At 31.4% G+C, this 25010-nt stretch overlaps 1 protein-coding gene across 1 annotated transcript in view; it reads left to right on the top strand.

Annotated features, from left to right (window-relative positions):
• Positions 1-5469: 5469 nt before the first annotated feature.
• LOC111032653 overlaps positions 5470-25010 on the top strand; it is a 133300-nt gene continuing 113759 nt past the window's right edge. Inside the window, exons 1-2 of the mRNA XM_022313055.1 lie at positions 5470-5713; positions 7810-7916. Of these exons, the coding sequence (XP_022168747.1) occupies positions 5505-5713; positions 7810-7916 (316 nt within the window). The 5' untranslated portion in view covers positions 5470-5504. The remainder of the gene's footprint in view (positions 5714-7809; positions 7917-25010) is intronic.

Raw genomic sequence — 25010 nt, 5'->3', positions numbered from 1 at the left:
GTCATATGGTACTCCTTTAATGTCAATTTCTTTGACGTTCATCTTCAATTGCAATTTATAAATTTAAAATTAAATAGCTCCCATATTAGTAAACATATTATAATGGATTATTATCCTTGTAACATATTGTTTCATAATTCAAAAACTACTCTCTTAAATTGTCGGGTGGTTTTCAATGTTTTCAAAGTAATCGTGTGCGTAACAATTTACTGTAAAAAGCTTAAAGTGTGGTTCCCATTGAAAAAAAAATGAACTTTGTATCAACACACAACATAAATAATCGAAAATATTTTAAAATGGTATTTAACAATTACCAGTATGCACTTGAAAATTCAAAAATCAGAATTTGAATAATATATTATTAAAGGAAAAAATATGGATGAGCGTGTCATAATGATTCACCTAGTTAAAAATATATAATATTTATATTTAAAGTTACCAACGACGTTACTAGCAGTGGTAATTGTGAGTGATTTATAGATATTATATATTTGCATATTGTGGATTACGTATCCAATACAATGTCAACAAATACACGTACATATAATACGATGACAAAAATAAATAATAATGATCAGTTAAGAGATACTTAAGTGTACCACCACAACCAAGATCTATAATATAGGTATTTTGTTATTAATTATCATAAACATAGTTTAAAGATATTATGAAGTGCGTGTATTTCAATAATGAGTGGAAGTGCTACTGTATTGAAGTATTGAACTTTACTATTGTAAAACTAAATCACATCTTCTGTTCGTTATTTTATATACGTACTATACTGTTAGTATATGTTAGTATAGTTGCCTATTGACTACCATATTATATTTTCAATTTGAGACACAAATGTTAAGTAGTTACTTTAACAGTATAACTTGTATGACTAACATCATCGTACTATTCGTACTACAGTTGTAGTTGTGGTGCAAAATACACGATTATTATAACAATGAATAACTAAACTAGTCACTGCAGTGTATTAGATACTATGCATTGAGAAATTCCTAAAAAAAATTTAAGTTCGTTCTTTGATGATCAATTGCCCAATCAAAATATTGGTTATTTACTTCTTAAGCTTCTACGTATTTGATAATATTCTTTAATATTATATTATTACATCAAATTATAATAATATATTATTGGCAAATAAAAATATAAAATGAATATTGTAACTTGATAAATTCGAGCATTTTAGTATTACCTATACACCTAATATTATTATTTTATATCGTGACGAGTTGCCCGAAAAAACAACGTAAAATACTGAAGAGAATATCATACATGCATAGATATTGTTTTTTTTTAAATGGTTTTTAAAATTTTTTCCATGAAAGTTCAAATTTGTATTAACGTTATTATTTCAAACGACTTTTTTTCATTATTTTTCTGGATAACTCAATGATTTTCTAAGATTTTTCTATCAGCATTTGAGTTCGGTTAGTCGACGCATAAATTGGTTATTGCGAAAAACGGTTAAAATTGATACAATTAATCACGAGTCAAGTACAAGTTCTGTTTAGTATCTCTTTGATGTTATAAAATAACACAATATTGGTACATGAAGTACAGACCGTATTATATTATTCAATTTTGAGTTACCAAATCATATAAAAACCATCGGTGACCGGGTGGTGCACGGTACTTGAATTTCACCATGTTCAATTTCCCACGTTTGGAAACGAGAATCTCCATTTGATAACTGTTTACTCTTCAGATATACCTGCAAGTGCACTACACGGTGTCCCATTATAGATTCCATTATTAAACATTTAAATGGCAAACAAAACTCGAACGCTCACCCGCCCACACACACACACACCCACACACACACGCTCACACGCACACTCACATGTGAGCGCATACTCGTCCATACATAAGATAATCCTAATGCTATTTTACTTTTACTTTAAATTCTAAAGCTGGGTAAGAATGAACATTCGAGTTGACGAGGAGTGAAAATTACTGTTTGCTGAAAAAAAAAATTTTAAAATCTCACGAAAGTAAACACTTGGTTTTTAATGGAATTGGATTTCATTTGTAGATCGTTCATACTTGTCCGTGATATAATTTAAATAATATTATGCTATCTGCGTTTGAAAACATAAATCGTGAGCTTGTTTTCGAGAAATGTGTTTTGAGATTGCTTGCACAGACATGAACGGTTTCGTTAAAACATAATAATATTATTATTCGTCGTCGTCGTTTGGCATAATAATAAATAATAATAATAACGCGCTCGCCGTCTCGACGAGTGGAGGCTTGTTAAGTTTCACTCGAACGTTAATGCGACGCGTGCATCGTGTATTCTATCGGCGTATGTGAACTTGAATGAATAATATTCAATTATCGTATAATATACATCTGCTTAATGTGAGCGTGAATTGACGTGTACAATATTATTATGAGCATAATGATAATAACATATTATTATTAAGCGAATGCGGTTTTCTCGGAATCGCTGTGTGTAACTTGCATGGTTCATATTGTTATTACCATAACCATTAATGTTATTCCTCTGTTATTATCGCCTCGGGCAGTAAAAATGCGCCACTGAAAACGAACGCCGAACGAACGGTTTGACGACGACCGTAATAATTTGCGAAAGAAATGGCATGAACGTCCGCGAGAAGAGAGGCAAAGAGAATAGATGACGAGATTTATCATAATATCGTAACATGATTATAATATTAACTGGCTGCGACGCCGTTCAGAGCTTGCAGTGTTTGTAAATACACAATATTATGATTATATGCCCCATGCACGTGTCACGAAAGTCCATAATTAATTATTAACAAAAGCAATCCTTTCCCTTTTGTCCGCCGTTCGTTTAGTTCCAAACGGTCTTTGTGCTCACTTTCTGATTACACGATTAAATTATAATCCACGTAATAATACGTAATTATTATACAGGGTGCACGATATCAATATTCAACGGGTCTGGCCGCGGGACCAGCTAGTATACCTTAGAAGAGAGAGGATGAGTTCAATAAACTATGAGCACATATTATTTCAGTAAATACTGCATGAACAATGTCATCGACGTCCATGTAATATGTTCTTTACACAGATTTATCTCGCATATTAATTCGTTCGCTGATAATATTAAGTTATGCGTTCCGTGTTAACTTCATTGATATGGAATTCTCCAAGTATCGAGAAAAGCCGAAGTAGCTCTACTGTTGTATAGCATACCACATGTTCGAGTACATAATCGCATGCCATTGTCCATCGAGCAGGTCACTTGTATGTGTTAAATTGGAAATTAATAACTAATATACTATGATTGCATACAAAAAACGATTCTCTCCTCAGCGAATACTTCACGGTTTATCAGCTACTGTTTCTAACGATATTTTTAAATTTATCTATACGATTAATAGTCTATCTTTTTTTTAGTGGACCGCAAGAGAAAGGACTAGCGAGAAAAGTCCCCTTGGCGATTTTTTTTAACCTTAAAGCTTGCCTAAGAGAAATCGTAATGGTTAAAAAAAATGCAGTCCCTTCCCTTTATTCAAGATTTATATGGTTGGACTTATTTTTCCAAAAAAAAAAAAAAATAGCAAATACTACATAAAAAATAATATGCATGATTATAAATTATTTTTACAACTTATAACTCAAAACCACATTCTGAGAAGAACGGTGTGCATTTTTAGGTAGTGTACTAGTTTTATATTAAATTAATCAAATTAGCTTGTGAATAGAAAATATAATAAAATGTGAACTCTGTTACGCTGACGCCTGCCTTTTAGAAATTTAACTCGAGGCAGTAAGAAATGTCCACTTTATGTAAGTAGTATTTTCGGACTTACAGTATAATAACAGACAATTCTAAATTTTCATTAAAATTGTATACGTTACGATTTCTTCAAAATTAAAAGATCAAAAGTATATGAAAAAAAAATTGTTTTTATTTATTGAATATTTTTTAATTGTTTTAATTGATGTAAGAGCAATTTGTGAGGAACGTTTTATCTAACTGTGTGATCGCTTTCATGCACTTAACCACACAGTATAGCCATGACTGGCTACAGCTGATACTAGTAATCTTAAAAAGCCATATTCTAAATATGATGGTGTTTATGGTGTCAACTGAATATTATATTAATAATAATATGATATCTGAAAAAAAAAAAACAATTATTAGGTAGTTTTTATCAACAAGCAGATCTCAAAAAAATGCCCGTCAGGTGATAAAAGTTTTGGAAAACCGGGACACGTAGACGTGGACAACTCAACGGAACACTGCGACTAAGTAGGATATTGTTTTTCCTCCTAGTCGTCGATCCTTATAATAACATTAATAATTTCCATTGCAATTACAACAATTATTATTGATTTGTTCACATTATTTGGATGGAACATATTATTATTATGACGGTTTCGTACGACGGCAACAACTGCGCTGCAACGTGCGTTTATATTGTCACGTGTTCATTTTATTATTTATATTTTTTGTTTATAAAACCTTTATTCGAACATGATCATCCATGTAGTGAAATGTGGCCGTGTCAACAGAAAACTTTGAGCACTATATTCCGAGCACGTCCACCTCTGGTAGAATGGTGATGTAATTTTATTCACAGATAGTTTTCTGTCCGGCACACATGTGGTGTTTCAATAAGTTTATTTGAAGGAAACGAAGAAACGGGATCATCAGTGAGCGCTGAGGAAGTCAGTCCTAAAAATGACACATGCTTTTTTTTTTTTTTTAAATATTTTTTTATTATTATCGTGTATTCATAAGTCGGACGCGGATATCCTGAAATGTTTCAATTTATTCACTGTGTAGCAAAATCGATTTACGATCTTGATGGCCATCGTATAAATCGCTTTCAAACTTATATTCACTCCATCAACGTCGCAGCCAAAGACCAGACATGATTATCGACTACGAACGACATATAATAGACGGCCCTGATTTTTTGTAGCTAATTTTTGTTTGTTTATAAAAATCAAAAATAACAAAAAAATAACTATTTTCTTTATATTCACTTTTCATTTTTAAATTGATTAATTGTACTTATTTTCGATTCAATAATATTTCAATTGAGGCAAGTAAGAAAGTAATATTTAGCAACACGTTAGAAATTGAGTTGAACTAGGAATGTGTCATCGGTTTGACGGTTTAAAATCGAAGAGTTTCTGTACATTTTGTTTATATTTTCATTTTTGTCTGGCATTTACTTTATTCAAATAGAAGGAATTAGTGTGTTCCGACATGGTCTTGTGACGTTATCGGATTGAAAATCTCTTGTACAAAAAAAATCAGTATTTTGTATATTATTTATTAAATTTTACGAATAAAAGTGCCAAAACATTTACCACATTTCGCTCACTTCTCGTAATAATTACGAGTACATAGTATCACATTAGACTACCTTTAATCATACGTACGGCATGTGCCTAGCTATTATGATTTTTCATCACGAGCCCATTATGACGCCGTTCTCGATGTTGCAGGTGGAGTGACACTCACCGAACTTCGAGTGCCCACTTCCGTGATGGCCAGCATCAAAAATGGCGTTGTGCTTGATTGTCTGTACACTCTACGTCCGAATTCCATCGGGCTAGTGGTCGCCTGGTATTTCAACAACAGCGCCAGACCGGTTTATCAGTGGATTCCCGGTCAGAAGCCTTTGAGCATCGGCGTGTTCCGCCACCGTGCCAATCTCGACTACAAGGTGTCTGACGACAACGAGACCATGCACAGGTAATATAATAATTATTTTCGACGTAAGATATTCAAAAGTATTAGATTGTGAGATATAAATACTAGTGGGGGGTTTTCTTTATTGTTTTTCGTAATTTCGATCACAATATTTTGCTATCGACGTAGATACGCGCTTTAGTTATCTCCTCAAAAGTTATTTGTATATTGATAATATTTATTTAAGTTATATTTTACTGTGCACCACAAATTGTTTACTTAAAAATGTATTCATTGTAATTAATCTAACAACAATACTAATGAAGAACCTCGTATAGTTTTAAGCCTTTAGACCACTACATTATTTAAAAATTGTCATTATTTAGACGGTTCGATCAACCATTGAAATTTCAAATGTTTATTCAAAGTACAAAATGGGTTTACAGTAGTTATATACTATGGTTTTTAAATGGTCTTACGAACAATTAATGAGAACCTTAGATTTTTTAATTTTAATTCTTTATACTTAAAATCAAACATGTTGACAAATAAAAAAAAACTTAATCGATTACAAAATTACGAAATTGCATGTGCCCTTACTAATATATTTTAGCACATAATTAGTTTTAATGTTTTTAAATTGTATTTATGTCAATAATATATAATAGTGGAATATTTTGCATGACTAATAGTTTTTTAATTTCAACAAAAAACCAAAACTATTTGATGCAAATTTTACTAAATTCTGTGAAAAGTATTTACGTACAACATAATATTATGAATATTATATTACATTGTGAAGCACAAGGTTTGAAGTTGAAAATGTTAAGCAAAAATAATTTTTAACGATTTCAACTAATTGTTTGATCTACTCAGAATAACATAATACCTATAATATTATATAATATTACAGTTCTGTCTTTTGTAAAAAAAAATGTAATAATTAATTTAATACTTCCAACTGTATTCTTTAATTGAATGATTATAATATTCAGTACTGGGTGCCTATTTATACAATGGTTATAATAATATTTATACCTATTTTAGTACACAGACAATTTAGAAATGCTAATAAAAAAAAAGATTCAACACTTACATTATGTTACATGAAAATATAAACTATTGTGTATTACATGTTGATATTACCTTCTCCTATTTATATATACGAGATTTATGTTTTGGGTAATCTCCCATATCGGTTAAAGTCGACATTAATCGGGTAAGATATCGATTTATTCATTTATTTTTTTATTTTTTATTTATTTTATTTATCGATTATCCGATTTCGTACGTTATCCATTGTAAAGTAAATGTTAGTAATAGCCGATAGAAAATATTTCCAATACCTACCCGGATAACTAACCCAACCACAAGTTCTTGGGTAAATTCGATAGTAAAAATAAATTATTTATTATATTTTGAAAGATAACAAAAATAACTGTTCAATACTGGCCAGTATCGACAAATTCGATAATTGTCTCGATTACAAATAAAATATATGGTATATATATATTCGATCGCTTCAACTCGGACTGCCCGACATTGAATCATTTCAATAGATATTAATTTAAAATTATAATGTACAATTTATTTACCACCGATAGGAATGAAAAAAAAATACTAAAATGCAAAATCACATAAATATAATTTTTTTTAATACATTTAATTATTGAAATCATTGCACGATTATAAATTAAAATTTTAACCAAACGAAAAAATTAAAACACTCATTTCATGATTCCTCGAGCGTCGCGAGTCGGTAATCTTGAATTACCCGGGATAATGTGGAAAAAAAAATAATCAAATAATTTTGTCTCAGAACCCACAACAGTATACCCTGTGCCCAGGCTGCTTGGGTGAACTCGATCTTATACCCTAGCAATGTCGAGACTTAATCCACGAACCGGGGATTATTCGTAACGTTATAATATATTGTTATAAATTAATTAAGCGATTTAAATAATACATAGCTGTACGACCTGGCAGCTGCTCCGTATTAACCGTAAAAAATCGCCAAAACAAAAATATGTAGACAATTAAATTGACATATTTTGTGAACAACGATCAATTTCGGTAACCGGCATTGCAAGAATCTACAATAACTAAACTACACTGTAATTGCGTATACTATTTCTATAATATAATATTATCATGCACAGGGCCTTGCACATCATCAATCCGACCATCGAGCTGTCCGGCGACTACAGGTGCGTCGTGTCCACGTACCACGATGAAGATTTCATGATCAAGAGGATGATCGTTTACTGTGAGTACCCGCATAACTCTGTACTTATACAACACATTGAATGCGATGTTATAATATTATGCAGCTATTAATTTTTTATTAGCGATATTAACACTGTGGCCACGATTCCATATTATTGTCGCTCCGAGTGTGCATTATTTCGGGTAGTTTTGCAGTACAATATGACATTATGATTATTTGTTTGCACATTTTACATTATTTATAATGCCTTAAAATATTTATAGACGCTGTACGGCCGAACAGTCCTCAGAGTACAAAAGTAAAGATATAGTCTCGCAAAATACTTCCAGTAATAATATTCGGAAACGATAATATTTATATCTTGACTGTGGGTACATAGAACAAAAGTGGTCACCACGTTCAACTCATTTCAGTGTTACACTCTGAATAAGCCATATTATGAATTATAAATTATAATACACCTAAGTAACACGCAATAAAATGTTTCATTTTATTTTAATACCATTATTTTCTATTGTCGAACAACATTATAAGTACTGAATTAATTTTATAACGAAAGAAAAGTGTTCACTCATATTGGAAAAATTACATGTTATGAGGTACCAAAACATGCTTGCGATTAGCGATCTTAAATTTTCATGTTGTGAATAAATTGGGCGAATTGGTTTATATTATATTGTACTACTATAGGAATAATAATAAAATGTTAGAAAATCTTGTACATATCTAATAAACAACTACATTATACTTTTACAAATTGACCGAATTATTGTTACATTTTCAATTAAATGTGTCCATAACAAAAGCTCAAATACTATGCGGTAGTATACTACATTATTTTAAATAGGTAAATAGGTAGGTATTGAACTGAATATTTCGCAATTCGTTTTTTTTAAATTCCATATAATCCATACATAATCGTTAAAAAGAAATAGGTGTAAATTGACCTAAGCCACAATAATTTGTATGATTAATAATTCCTATAATCTTCTTCACAGTTCTCGTACTAATGAAAAATCATTAATTTTAACCAGGAAATTTTTTTTCAATAAAACTCTATTTTTTGAGTTGAAATAAAATAATAGATTCCTACAAGACGTTATAGACAGGTGTTAATTATTATTGTTCTAAATAATAAATATTTTGAATTTAGTCAGCCTACCAACTAATAAATAATTCAATAATAAATTTTAAAAATGTTTTTTTTTTCTCAATTGTATTAGTTATACTAAAATAAATACTATAGTATTTCCCACAATAAAATGTGCAAGGTATTTAATGACTGATTTTATTTGAATTAATATTTTTAAAATCTGCAAGATGAAAATTTAATTTGTAAATGAATTCATTTGTCGAAATAAATTTATAATAATGGATTTTGTTCTAAATATAATGTGATATTATTTTTGTGTAATATATATAGGGCTGTAATAATAATTTATTAGTAATAATAATTATTAGTTGCAATAGGTACCTACGCTTAGAGCCCACAAACCAAATTTGGGTTATAACATAAAAAATTGTGCAACTGTTCCCCATAATGAGAATTCGATATTGTTGCAATAGTTATTGTTCTCTGTAATTAAATTTAAAACAAAAGCAAATATTACGCCATTATATTTTATAGGTCTTCATAGAAATAAAATTGATAAAATGTTTTATTCGTTTTTTCGAATACTTTCAATGATTTGTGATATTTAATATTTTCATCGTTGAACATATAATTCAGCAATTTGATATTGTAATGCAAAAAAAATACCTCCAGTTATCGGTCGATAAACACAAAAAAGGAGTAGTGATTACAGATTTACTACTAGATTTTCGTGGAATTTTAATACCCTAATAGACCCGTATAGGACTATTGTCTATTATGACGTTCAATAGGAAGCGTTATAAATCACCATAGGCTATTTAAATAGTGAATTTGCAACTGAAGTTCGTGTTTCCGGAATTGGATATAGGAAACCAAAAGGGAATAAATGGGTTCCAGAGTGTTAAAAATAAAAGCCAATAATTGCATTAAGACTTACAGTGCATACTTTATTATCATTGTGTAATGTGATAATTAATGCGATGTGTGTGGAGTGTCATGTTATATCGTTGGACTTCGTGCGCTGACTGACAACAATAGACAATAATAATATTATAATAGAGGTGTGTTTTCAAAGGTGACAAAATTATTGAACTCTTCCCTATGCGCTCCTAATTGCATTGCAGGCGTAGTGGTGTAACTACTGCTGGTAAAATAATGACAAAACTTATTTAACTACATTGATATTACTAAAATTATTTCTTAGAAAAATTGTGTTTTTCTTTGTTGATTGTTATCGTTCTACCAAAGGAGAGTGTCACCATCGCTAAACAATACAATATTGTGTAAATTGCAGTTCGTCCTAAATAAATTACACAAACTATAAAATAAATCAATTGTTAAAGTCATAGCAATACTGTATTATTAGTTATTGAGACCTTACTCACCCACACATAGTCATCAACTATTTTAAAAACCCGCAAATTATATGAGGAGTAAATCAAAATAAACCAAACGAAATCATTAGAATCAGTCAAAAAGTTTGCCAACAAATCGAGTACTTAACCATGAAAACCATCCGATCACAAGTCAGCCTCGGCAATCCACATAATGTTATCAGCTATCTAAGGATAATCTCACTCATAACACTAAGTTCGGCACACCATATAAATACAACAATAAAAGCTAATTCACTTAACACCACACACACACACTGGATTCAGTATATTAAAATCAAATAATGAACTTAAATAATAAAATATGTACAAAGCAATAATAAGACCAGCTTGGACTAGCAGAATTAAATTATTGGATGAACCGATGTATCGAACATTTGCACACACTAAAGTTACATTTCAAACTACCTGCAGCCTACTTCTAGTAACCTGCGCTATGGTATTTCACAATTGATATACACCCCCTCCCCGTAAATTAATTTGAAAATTCAAAAAACCAATAAACCAGCACAACTTCACTATACCGATGATTCTGCTCTCAGTTAGCTTTAACGGGGATCCACTATTACATAATAATAAATGTTCTCCAATACTATTTTTGGTAACATAAATATGAGACCAAAAAGAAACTGGCCTATGGACAATCTAATAAAAAAAAAAATAACAATAACCAACAACGAAAACTGTATGCGGATACTGTTTTTTACTGTAAATTGTGGATAGTTAAGTACTTTTCAATTAAATTTATTCAAAAAGAAAATAGTCATAACATCGTTACATTAAGGGACGTGCATACTGTAGTCACTTAATTTAGTCAGCTATTTATTTGTATATTCAGCACTGAGCTCTAACTATGGGGGAGGAACTGCCCCCCCCCCCACAATTCTTTCTATGTTTATTTGAATCGATAACTGTTCAATTTAGACTTCTGTGTGCAATAACGGGGTCAATTCAGTTATTTTGAACTGACGTTTTCGGTCATTTATAGGTAACTGAGTATTATTTCCACTGCAATGAATAGATAACAATCAACCTTAGTCTATATATACATGTGGCTATAACATAACTCCTGGAAAAAAACAAATCCGTTTCGACTGAAATTGAAGTTGCCTACCTTTTTTTTCTTTAGTGCGTCAGTAGTATAATAGGAGCCAGTAGTATAGTTGTAGAGCCGTTGAGGTGTCGTTTATTTTCTTCCCTATTGTGACACGAATTTAATATTATCACTCCCCATGGAAAAATCCTTTGAACGCCATTGGACTTTGCGCCACTATTTTTCAATGACCGTTTTCTTCTCCTTCACATCAAATAATGAAACTGGATTGGTGCGAAATCGATCCTTGAAAACATTGTACTCTTATAACTTATAAATATTATAAACGGACTACGACATTTCTCCGTGAGTCCGCATGCGAATCGTGTGCGCACACGAATGTCGACTGAGGCCATATCGATTTATTTAAGAAATTATTAATGGACAAAGAAGTAACGAAAAAAAAAATACTATGCGTGCACACAGTTCTTAAATTAATTTCAAACTTTGCGTTACAAATGGTTTTTAAAATTTATTGTAAACTATTATTATTAATTAGGTTGTTTTTAATCTAATTTGAAAACTTTATAATAATAATTATAACCTATGTTTTATATACATACCGTTTTATTTTTACTTTTTAAAAGCATCAAAAGTTTAAAAAAAACTTGTCTGCCGTCATCTCATAATTTACCGTCGACAGTCATAAAATAATATATTATCCACACTCCACTGCTGGTATTCATTTCAGCGTTTTAAAAAGCAGAAGTTAGTTATATTTGTATTGCAAGTATTTAACATATTTTATAAATCATTAGTTTATAGGAAATAAGAGTCATAAATGTCAGTAATGAAAAAGATGTTTTTGTTTGTCATTTAAAAAAAATATATTTTGTTATTGTTCATTATATTAGTGGAATTTTTGAAGAATCCAATTTTACTACCTAATAAACTGGTTTTTGCATTGTCGGTAACACCTATGGAGTTATTTGGTTTAATAATAGAACATCTCATATTTTGGTTTGGTTCATTAAAAGTTTCCATAACTGTCTGTTGTTGGGCTTGAGTGATAATAATTACGAGTAAAATTTATTGAATTTAAATGTTTAATGTTCTTTTTTTAAAGTCTGTTGGTTAATTTGTTGAGTGATACGATACGCTGCTACCACATATTTTTATCTAGGAAATTTTTGTTAATTAATTATTTTTATGAGGGAGTTCTGTGTAGTCATATTATGATTGTGTCTTTTTATTTGTTTATAAATATTTTGCTGTAGTTTGTAGGTAAGTAGGATGAATATGTTTTTGCTTCAATTCTTGTTTCAATTGCTACTTGTCTGATTATTTATTACAAATTGAAAAGCTTTGTGTATATTATCGTGCGATTTTATTCATATTCGTTAGTGCAATATTTATTATAAATTATATATTACATTTAATTGGCTCAGAATCGTGGTTATTATTTGAAGTTTCTTGGTTTGTCCAGATTGAAGTTAACAATATCGTATAAAGCGATGTTAACCGTTCCTTATTAAGAGGGCATTGGATTATTATTTTTATTTTAGGTTAATCTTCTAAAGTTAGTATTTCTTTAACGGTAGTTCTCAATATTTCTCTCCAATATACGTCTTATTTGTTTGAGTTCCACTTAAATATAATCGAGTTACGTGGTGCAATGCACATTTTTGGTATGGTTTATTTTATTTTAATTGGTACGCAAAATATTCAACTTCTTCTTATTTTACAACTTAATAATAGTTCTATCCATTTACCTTAAACACAAACATTAATATAAGAACAGTTATCATTTGTTAAACTTACTTTTAATATGCATTTTAAAATATCTAGTTTATATATTAAAACTAATTAGTAATTACACCTACATACATTTTAAGTTAGAAATGGTCGGAATGGATGTAATTTGATTTTGGGAGAACCTTTTTCGAGAACTTAAATGTATATTAGATTAGTGTGCCTTTTAAACTTTTAAAGTAAATCAAACTTTCCGAATTACGACATTTTCACACGAAAAACTAGCTGACAATGGAATTGTGTTTTTTTCCTAATTAAAGTCTGCCGTTGTTATCTCACAGAGATCAGTCACAGTCTATTTGTAGTTTTGAACAATTTAATTTGACACAGTACGAGTACAGCGAGCAGATTTCGAGGGTTTACTACTGTAGCTTTTGTTCACAGATGATACAAACTTTGGTAGTATTAGAAAGTCAAAAAACCTCGTTTTCTACTGTGCCAAGAAGCTGTTAAACTTTGGTACGATTCCAATGTACTTCTTCTATTTTCCCAGACACACCGCACACATATTGTATCAGTATACAATATTACTACTACATAATATTGTGTATGCGTATTAGACTTATTTACATTAATTTAATAAACTCCATATTGGTAATTTTAAGAATTAATTAGGGTATAAATTATTTTTAAATCCGAAAACCCATCGATGCAATATGTATTTTGCTGTACATTATTTGCCCTATAGCAAAAATAATTATTGAATTTTGAATAGAATAGATTCGTTTCCTTGAAATATGAATGACGTTTAAATTATTTCCATCGGATGTTCAAGAAAATAATGTATAAATATTTAGATCCCTTAAAAATATATACATGGCACAATTTTGTTTTTTACCATAACGATATGTTATTACTTACGAGTGGTGTCGAATTACATAATAATAATAATAATAATAATAATAATAATAATGTTATTGTTTGATTTCTCTGGAATTCGGTATACTAACAATTGTACGCGGTTATGTTCCACCGATTGTCGGATATTATCTAATGAAAAATGTATCCGTATATTGTTCAGGTACATCTAATAGTATACCGAGAATCGCTAAGCGCAGTCTAAAACATAAGCAAACACACAACATGGAATGTTTGAATGTTAATTTAGTGTTTCCATTCTACAACCATTCTGCAAACATACCAAGTGTAAACCACCCCCCAGGAATAGTGCAACTGTGTATATATCATATATGTGTGTTTAAGTCAATCTCGAAGAATATTATGCGAACATTCGATGATATAATTTTGCCGCTGCGTTTACTTCTTTTTTTATTTTTTTTTATTTTTTTTTTCATCACAACTCGAGGGAGGAAATAATGACTAAGAAATCACCATCATAATACAATAATATGATACATTGTAAATTATAGTATATTATTATTATTATTATGTATAGTGTTTCATTTTTCATTTTTTCGTTTCGACGATGTTATCGCCGTGTGAATTTAATAATGAACGGATTTGCCTACCCTGTACACAAGTAAAATACCCAATACGTTAATATTATATTTGTATAGTTAATAACACACACTTGCTCAATATTTTTTATTAATTCGCGTGGTTAGGAATATCCAAATATTATAATAATACAAATTAATAATTATTACAGACCACATTTGTGCTGCGAATATTATCGCAGAGAATGCAACAGAAAACAGACAATATTTCACTTATCCATCAGTTGTTTATAAACGACGGAGTACAGTTGTGACTAGGTTAGAGACATAATAATATATTACATAGAGTCTATATACCAACCCTTTGACGGTACAAGGTACACCAGTAGAGTCAGGTAACGAATATTACATAGGTACACTTGGATCCCAGATTGCTGATAGTATACAACTCATCAGTATATTCACAAAATCAATTATAGGTACAAACGGATAGTATTTTTAAAATTTTTTTCTAATCAAGCTCCAATGGAGGAAGCTTTCGATTCACACTTGAACATTTCGAAAGAATTGTACAACTATCAGAAATTGATTTCTAACCCCCCAATTACCGGGTATAATAAAATAATAATATGTATTTAACAAAATGTACATATACACATTTTTAATAGTAAATATGTGTATTGTGTATGGTACTTTTTGTAAAACGTATAAACTTATATTATACTCGTATATTATCGTCAGTAGGTACCACCTAAATAACGAACGGTAACCGTAACCGGCTTCACGGTGTCGTGGGTCTCGCCTTGTTTGTAGTGGGTACAATTATTGTTATGGGTGGTCTACTGGGTTGAGATCCCCTTAGGATAATAATATTTCAAAGACGCTTTTAGGTCAGTTAATCGAAAAGAAAAAAATGTGATACTTCAAACTGTTATAGTACCGACGACGTTTAGTACGTTTTTGATTTATCACCTTTCAAAAAATCAAAACTATGCGATTATTGAAATAACGTGTGGTTATTATATATAATATACGATTAATAGGCGGCTGTATCTTTAGTTCATCCCTGACCGTTTTATTTCATTCCCCGAAGCACCACCGCATCGCAACGATGTATATCGTACGTAACCTCACGAAAACCTGTGAAGTTCAGCTGCGACCTGAGATTCAAATACAAAATGGTATCGCAAATCTCAGTCGTCCAAGTCGTGCATCATACTGTCTGTACGATAGTATAATAGTAATAACTGTTTGAACATCTACTTTCACAGATGAGCGGAGTGAAGTAGCACCAATAATTATTGGGGTGAGGGAGAGGGAACATGTCGACGGCAAAATATGTAGCGATTCGTTTAACTGTCCACCTACATCCATAACGCTCGTGAACGCCAGCTACATTGTACACCTACGTGGAAAAGTATCGACGCACAATTCAGAGCGCGGCGGCGATCAAAGATTGAAATATAAAAGCGGTATCTCGCCAAGTCTCCGTCGTCCAAGTCGTGCATCATACTGTCTGTACGATAGTATAATAGTAATAACTGTTTGAACATCTACTTTCACAGATGAGCGGAGTGAAGTAGCACCAATAATTATTGGGGTGAGGGAGAGGGAACATGTCGACGGCAAAATATGTAGCGATTCGTTTAACTGTCCACCTACATCCATAACGCTCGTGAACGCCAGCTACATTGTACACCTACGTGGAAAAGTATCGACGCACAATTCAGAGCGCGGCGGCGATCAAAGATTGAAATATAAAAGCGGTATCTCGCCAAGTCTCCGTCGTCCAAGTCGTGCATCATACTGTCTGTACGATAGTATAATAGTAATAACTGTTTGAACATCTACTTTCACAGATGAGCGGAGTGAAGTAGCACCAATAATTATTGGGGTGAGGGAGAGGGAACATGTCGACGGCAAAATATGTAGCGATTCGTTTAACTGTCCACCTACATCCATAACGCTCGTGAACGCCAGCTACATTGTACACCTACGTGGAAAAGTATCGACGCACAATTCAGAGCGCGGCGGCGATCAAAGATTAAAATATAAAACGGTATCTCGCCAAATCTCAGTCGACGGAGTAACTGTGTATACAGTGTATAGACGATAATAATAATAATAATAATAATAATAATAACATCAATTGTTTTAACACTATATTTAGTCGACAGCCAGCCCGGGCGCGCTGTTGAATCGTTCGCCTCTAGCGGGTAGAGCCACCCCCGCGATTTAATAATAATAATAATAATAATAATAATAATAATAATAATAACAATAACGCATATAATAATATGATTATGTATTAAGCCGCGATATTACTGTCGTGCGATAATAATATGTAAATTTTCTCCAGAAAGGGCCGACGAACCGACCGCTGCCGTACATCAACCACTACCGATATTATATATTATTTAGTCGTCGCCTATTTCGAAACGCATGTGGCACGCGTGTGCATGCATAATATGCCTCGCGACGCTAATGTCGGGCCCGACGAATTAACACACACACACACACACACACACACACACACACACACACACACATACACATTAATCGTATGCACGCGCATAAACGATACCGTCGCCGAGTGCGACTCAATATTATATTATATTATGATATCGTCGTTTGTATCGTATATTATTATAATTATTGTCGACCGACGAAACACGATATTGTGTAAAATTATATTTATATATGTATATTATATGTATATTTAATATTGTGTGTTTTGTGTACAATGTGACGCACGCACTTTATGGTATACAAATATATAAGCAGTACATTGTGTCATAAAATTATTACAGTATTATAATATTGATAAGACCAAAACTGATAATGAGTGTACACAATGACGTGGGGCGCTTTACTGCTGCAGCAATGGTGGAGTAGGTAGAATTGCCCCCCCCCCCCCGCCACGAGTACGCCTGAAAATTCAGGACACTACGACTAATACACGAAAAAATGTTTAATAAAAAAACAACATCGATTATGAAGCGTCATTTTTGATTTTTAAACATACAATTTACATAATTTATTCTATTTTATAGAAAAAAAAAAATCGAATTAAATTTCAAAACTTAGACAAAACCAAATTTTAATCAAAACAATATTTCTTATAAAAACGAGCAATATAGAAAACGGAATAATTTCAAAGAGAAAGTTCTATTTGATTTTATCCATAGAACTGAACTTGTTAATTAACGCGGACAAGGTATTTCTGTGCAATAAATAATAATATATTATAAATAAACAATTCATTACAATAATTTTAAGTCAAATCATGTGACTATCGATTGATTTTTTTTTTTGAAACATAATTTCTGTGGCTAAGAATTTTCAAAATAACATTAAAAAAAAAAAAATGTAAGACCTACTGAGTGAACCAGTCTTAACCACCACACACTACGCCATATTTTATCTAAGTCAGAGGCATATTACCTATCTAATGCGCCTTGCTACATCAATTTCATTATTGAAAACTATTATTATAATATATTGTATAATGTTGTAGTGTAAAATAAAATAAATGGTTGACTTTGAGATACCAAAAAAAATAAACCTACTTGTACTGTTGATGTATCTGTAACAATGTTATCATAGTCGTCTTAACAAACAATTCAGTAACGACGAAATTGAAATTTCGATTGAATCGCATCGAATTGGTCCACGGTCGTTTGCAGTGCGGCAGAATAATAATATATCACCATAATCCGTCGGAAAAATTTAATATTATTGGAGCTGAAAATATGATTAAAAACGAACCCGACAATATTATCGTAATAATAATGTTCTCCATTCGCATATTATAAAGGTATTATTTTATTTAAATATGCGCGGGTGACATAACGATATTGTTATCCCACTTACATGTGCGTGTTCGACCTTTCAGTCAGCGACGGACAGCCCACTTAACCACGCGTGCGTTTTCATTTCAGTGAATAATAATAATAATAATTTATTCAAGAGGCCGTCATCGAAAACCTTTTCCGTTTTTTTTTTCTATTCATTTTTATAAATTAGGACCATCCGGAGCACTGCGAAGGCTCTGCCTGATCGAATTTCTTCGCTTTCCATTGTACTAGCGACGAGTTTTGACAGTTTGACGTGTCGTATTATGGCGGACGCCTACAACGATGATAAAAAATAAATATATTTTCGTAATAATTTGACATCGAAATCTCCGGCCGCCAGTTGACCGAATTTGACGAACTCGTTGAATCTTGTACAATATCATTATTTTTTTATATCATAGTTTCAAATCGGCTTATCTTCATTTACAGGTATCTCCTGCGTCGTCATCGATAGTCCACGTGGATTTATAATGACTGCTAATATTTCCTTGTGCCTCCATTATATATATATATATAATATGATATATTTGTCTGTCTGGTACCTGACACCGGTTTTGGGTTTAATCGCTTAGCAGCGGCTTTGTACAGTTGCAGTTATTGTGTGCATGCCTATTATATGAATTCGATGCAAACGTTTGATTCGAATAATGTGCTCGCCTCCTGTGCATATGATAATATATTATATTTTAAGCGCGTTAAAATAATATTTCAGTCACAACGAATATTGATGATATTATTATTATTATTATTATTATTATTATTGCCTACAATAGTGCAGATATACCCATATATTATTATATCACATAGATATTATGGCTTTTGATTAATCATCTGCAGACAATGTCATCATAGATTAAGTACCGGATATGATTGTACGCACAGTTTGTTATGATATTATTTTGGGTACCGATGTTGTACGGTTTAATGTTCCATTATTTTCGACACGTCAGTGGCGTTAATATTATAATGACAATTTTTATAATATTACAATGATTGCAACGTTTTTGTTAAATTTTTTCACGCCCGGATTGACGATAGCGAATGAACATAATATCGTGGACTGCGCATAATAACAATGATAATGCATGTTATTACGGTTCAAAGAAAACCATCGCTGTCACTACGACCACGACGGTGGTGGCGGTCAAAAAATGGTCGCGGAATCGAAATGTCCGGGTCAAAAAACCGCGATCAGAGCGGCTCGTTCGCAGAGACGCCGGCGAAAATAAAGCTACCGGCCGTTATAATTGTGAAATACCAACCTACTTGAAAAAGATTTTTCACTCGCCTCGTTTTTATTTTTCTGGGTCTTGTTAGTCTTTATACCGCGGTAGTTGTATGGTCGCGCGCGGTCATACCGAATCCAATTATTATCCGACTATAATAAATCTCCCTCGCCACGCGCGTTCCGCGATCTTGGGCACGCGGAGACTCCGAGTTCGATTGAACGCAACAATAGTCGAGAGTATAAAGTTTTGTTTTTTGTTTTTTTTTTTGTTTAAGTTTTTTTTTTTTTGTTCGTTGTCCTCGTCTTCACCCCTATTACTATGTATAAACCGGCGGCGGTGGCTTATAAATTATTATTATCGTCATATATATATATATATATATATACCGAGCGATTATCCGTTTTCCGCGCCGCCGGGTGACGGGTATATATTATTATATATACATAACTATTTATTATTATCGTACAAAATACGCGTAACCGATCGAATGAACGACTCTCGGAAAAATCGCAGTCACGTGACAAAACTTTCCGATGAAAACCGACTAGTTCGCGCGTTATAACGCCGACGTCGTGGCGATAACTACACGTCAGTAGAAACATCGCAAATTAAACGATCATCGTGTTAATAAATTATTTTAATAATATACTATGAAGTGGCGACGAACCGCAAAAATACAGCGACCAGTACGATTTTATAATATTTTTGTATTATTTGCATTTTATTTACAATATCGCATTGGCTGGTAGACACAGCTCGGACACACACGATCGCCATCAAGTCAACCTCTCTTTTTTTTGCTCGATAATCGTACCTATACGATTCGGGTTACACGTCGTTATCGTGTGACCTATGGGTTCGGTGCGTTTTGTTTTCACCCCTATCCGCTACACTCCGCACGCGTTTTACATTTTTAATAAAGGAATTTATTATTCACCGCGGGGAGAACATTTTGTGAAAAGTACTTTATACAATATTGTCCGTTCAAAGAATTTTGGTCTGGAGTTTTTTTTTTACCCCACATTGTTGGTTCACTTTTATCTTAAAACAATTTCCCAATTTCACTCCCTCCTCACTGCTGTTGTTGAAATCTCTTTGATATATTTTATTATTACACTCGTTTATATCGTTTTTCGAGTATTTTTCAGCTATTTTAAAACGTATTTATACACAATGCACATTGATTTCGGAGCACAAGCATACACCTCACCGTGCTTAAACGCTAACTGAATATTGTATTAGGCCACGTCCCGTCTTAACAAGATCCGTTTCTAATTTCTTGGCCTAAAGTTTCTGTGAATACATTCTCCATCCGCAATGATGAGTTTGCTCGAAGAATGTGTAACATTCTCAATTTTGAGTTTCAGGCTGACGACGTTATTTATTATTTTCGACCGAATGAAATAACATGATTCATAACGATGCTCAGGAAATAGTGGTATGGGGGAAGATGTGGGGGTTAAAACCATATCATTGACCATTTTGGTAGTTTTTTTTTTTCATCATTATTTATCTAACAATAGATTATAACAACGAAATACAATTTATTGTTGTGTGGAAGTCTGACAAAGAATACCCTTTGTCCCCTGATGATCTTAAATCATAGTATATTATGATCTTAATAATATGAAAATATTATTATATTACGTCATATATAGATTAGATCATATTTTGTACAATTTAGAACCATAGATAGAAATCGAAATCAAATGAGTAGTCGATTAGTAATGACTAATGACTAATGTCTAAAACGTATTTACGTTTAGCTGAGTGGAGTGAAGCACGACTCTATAATATTACTATTATTGTGGTGAGTTTACTTTTGATCCACTGGAAACTTTGCAATCAATTTTCAATCCCCATCCATATGAGTAAGTCCTGGAACTCTACTGAGATTTTATAAAAAGTACTCAACTTGTGAAGGCATGATATAATATTGTAGTTTCTTTTATCTCATCGAATATTATACAGTGTTTTTTGGCCAAATTCGATAAGTATTTCTTAATCGTAAACGACACTGTCAATAATTTCTATTAATTTTTGGAGTTTAATTTAATTTAATTAAAAAAAAATATTAATTACAACTAAGAATGTATTGGAGTAGTCACGCACTATTGTTATTCGCCATTTATATTCGGTAATTAAAATACAGTTTATTAACCTTATTATCCGTCATCGAATATTGTACCTACACTCAAAATACGTATACCACTAATTATGTTTAGTAATAATTATTTGAAAAGTATAACACCTTTAAAATTCTATACAAATAATACGATATTATCAATACATTTTATTTACTTAAAATAAATATATGTATATAATATTTTCTGTGATGAAAATATGAAATGATATCAAAATTACAATATAGAAAAAAATATGTTAATATTGAATACAAGATTGTAAATATTATTTGTAACTCTATACATTTAAAATTAAATTGGAGTCACCAATATATACAGAATACGGAGTAGAGGAAATATTTTTTTTAGGATTATATCAAATCTATTATTAATCAAAATAGTACAATAAATGCTTTACTGTGTTAAAATTCCAAATATTTTTTTTTAACTAACTAGTTGGAACCCATATTATATTTTCTAAATAGAAAATTCCTTTCTATAGGATCATAATATATTTGTATGATATCTCGTGATTTCTGTACAACTACATAATGTGTTTAATTTATTTGTAATTAATATTATTCTAAAATTAAATTATTTTATGATTGATATTTAAATGTGCACTGCTCATGCAAAACATAATACTTCCAGATACTTAACTAAAAAAGGATTGTTTGATGATTGTATTAAAAATTCTTAAGGACATAATCCTATGATTGAAAATGTACCAAGAAACAATTAATAACCAAACGTCTAGACTATGAGAAAATCTAATTGTTTTACCGCACAATATAATATTTACTAGTCGACATTAATTCTCTGTCTTAAATCATCTTGCTTCTGGATTATTTGTTTGTCGTCATTAATACTCTTAAATTTAGTTAACATTATGGTGATTTTATTTTTGGTAATTGGTTTTTAATCTTTTTGCAATATTGAGTTGAGAAATTATACATATATAAATCTTTAAAGTTTTATATACTATATCTGCGTCGGTACATAAATATAGTGTAAATAAGATACTTAATATTTCATATTTTTAACTTTATATGTATTAATTTTTAAAAGTTTTATTCTCATCGAAAAATTTAATCTTACAATTTTATGGTGATACTATATAATATATATTATACGACTCATAAGGCTATTAACATCAGTTCCATCGGACCGTATCGTAACTCGTAGGAGGTAAACACCGGGAATGTACACTGTAAAACAAAATTATAGTGTCCATTACATGAGGGATAGAAAGACCGCATTGGAAAAACGTATTGGCTGTACCCAAAGGGATGACCCTTGCTATATGAAATAAAAATAAAATAAAATAAATATCACCAGCTATATAAACAGTATATACACTTGTACATGTATGAAATATATATCTTGTGAGGCGGACTGAGAGAGAGTGTGTGTGTGTGTATGTGTGTGTGTGTGTGTGTGTGTGTGTGTGTGTGTGTGTGTGTGTGTGTGTTAGTGAGTGTAAGTGTATGTATGAGAGAGAGAGAGAGAGAGAGAGTGATTGAGTGAGAGAAACTAGGAAAACAGTAACTGAGGAGGCTTATTGTTTTTTGTTTTGTTTTTAATGTCGAGACTGCACATTGTTGTCAGGAACTTACCAACTTGAACGTTTAATTTTGTACCATTTTTGTATAATGTTTGGAAAATGCAAATTATACTGCGTTCATGCTTCGATGAGGCGCATCTTTAATTCGATTATGGTAATAATATAATATGTAAACAAATTCATTATGAGAAATGATTTCGTAAAATTTCACTCTAGAATTTATTTTATTTATATTTTACACGAATCAAGTAACTGAGAAATATAATATTATACGACTACACCGCTGGTCTTGAAATAAATGTATGCTTAGACACCTCATCACGTTAATCTATGGAGTGAGTAACAGAAAAGCTGTCATTAATTTTGTTCACAATTTACTTAATGAACTGTACTATCTATATCTTTATAAGTGTTATAAAAAAAAAAACCTCTCTAAAAACAAAGTTAGGTTCATAATTATTATTGATTATTACAATATGTATATGTTAAAATAACTCGTTCACAATCAGGCATTTAAAATAATAGGCAGACTTCATTGTCGATTGAAAATACCTAATTAATGCCATGAACGTTGTTTTCTGTGTAAAAAACCATTTTTTTAACGCTAATAGTAATATATTTCAAAGAAAATAATATTATCAACGTTCGATCTATTTCATCAACATAATATGGCGGTGAAAAAAATAAAAAAATATTATACATTTGCTCACAATTTATTATCGTTCATTATCATGACCACCTGTACAACGTTCATCATAAACGTCATATTATTATGATATTCGAGCAATGTGCAGGTATATAACGACTAATAAAACGCTTAAACAATATCGTACACTAATGTTATTTACTCACAGTAAACAGAAACCATATGACATTATCGCATGGCTGTTTCACTAAACACATGTTTTGCTCGGTAGTAGTCGGTACCCATACACACTACACTGTTTACTTCAATTATGTTATAATATACACCATCGTAGTCGTATTTGGCACGTTAATTGACGTAAACGCCAACGATGACGCTTCAATAAAGAACATCGCACGCAAGCAGTCGTAAGGTCGATTACTTGCAGGATTTGATTTTTGGAGCGTTTGCGAATGTCTCAAGTCATTGTTGTTTAGTATTTGTTATGAGAGGTAATCGTTCCACCAATATTTTTAAATTTTTTTCAAACCGATCTTATGCCTAACGAGGAAAAGGCATTATGTGCACAATATTGTTGATTACGTAAATATTAAATAATATTGCGTTAAAGTAATTCGTTCAAAGTCAGATTTTTTTAACCTGATTTGACATTAGATTGGAAATAATTAAAGCCATACATTTCTTTGTTCAAAGCAAACCTCCTTGAAAGCGAATAATAACCAAAACAGCCAAGGAAATATTTATTATAATATTATCGTTTGATCGATATCATATACATTATTGTGGCGAGAAATGTTTTAAAAAATGTATGCTCTCGTATAATGTTATTATTATCATGAACACCTGTTTCCAATATTCATCATACACGTCATATTATAATATAATATTCTCACATACCTAATAGATTAATGACTAAGAAACGCTCAAATACCTAATAATATCGTATACCGCTACGACCCACTAATATTATTTACTCGCAGTAAAC

The sequence above is a fragment of the Myzus persicae genome, unplaced genomic scaffold (assembly GCF_001856785.1).
Source record: "Myzus persicae strain clone G006 unplaced genomic scaffold, MPER_G0061.0, whole genome shotgun sequence".
NCBI lineage: Eukaryota > Metazoa > Arthropoda > Insecta > Hemiptera > Aphididae > Myzus > Myzus persicae.
Note: the sequence above shows the minus strand (reverse complement) of the source record. Positions and strands in the feature narration are given on the sequence as shown.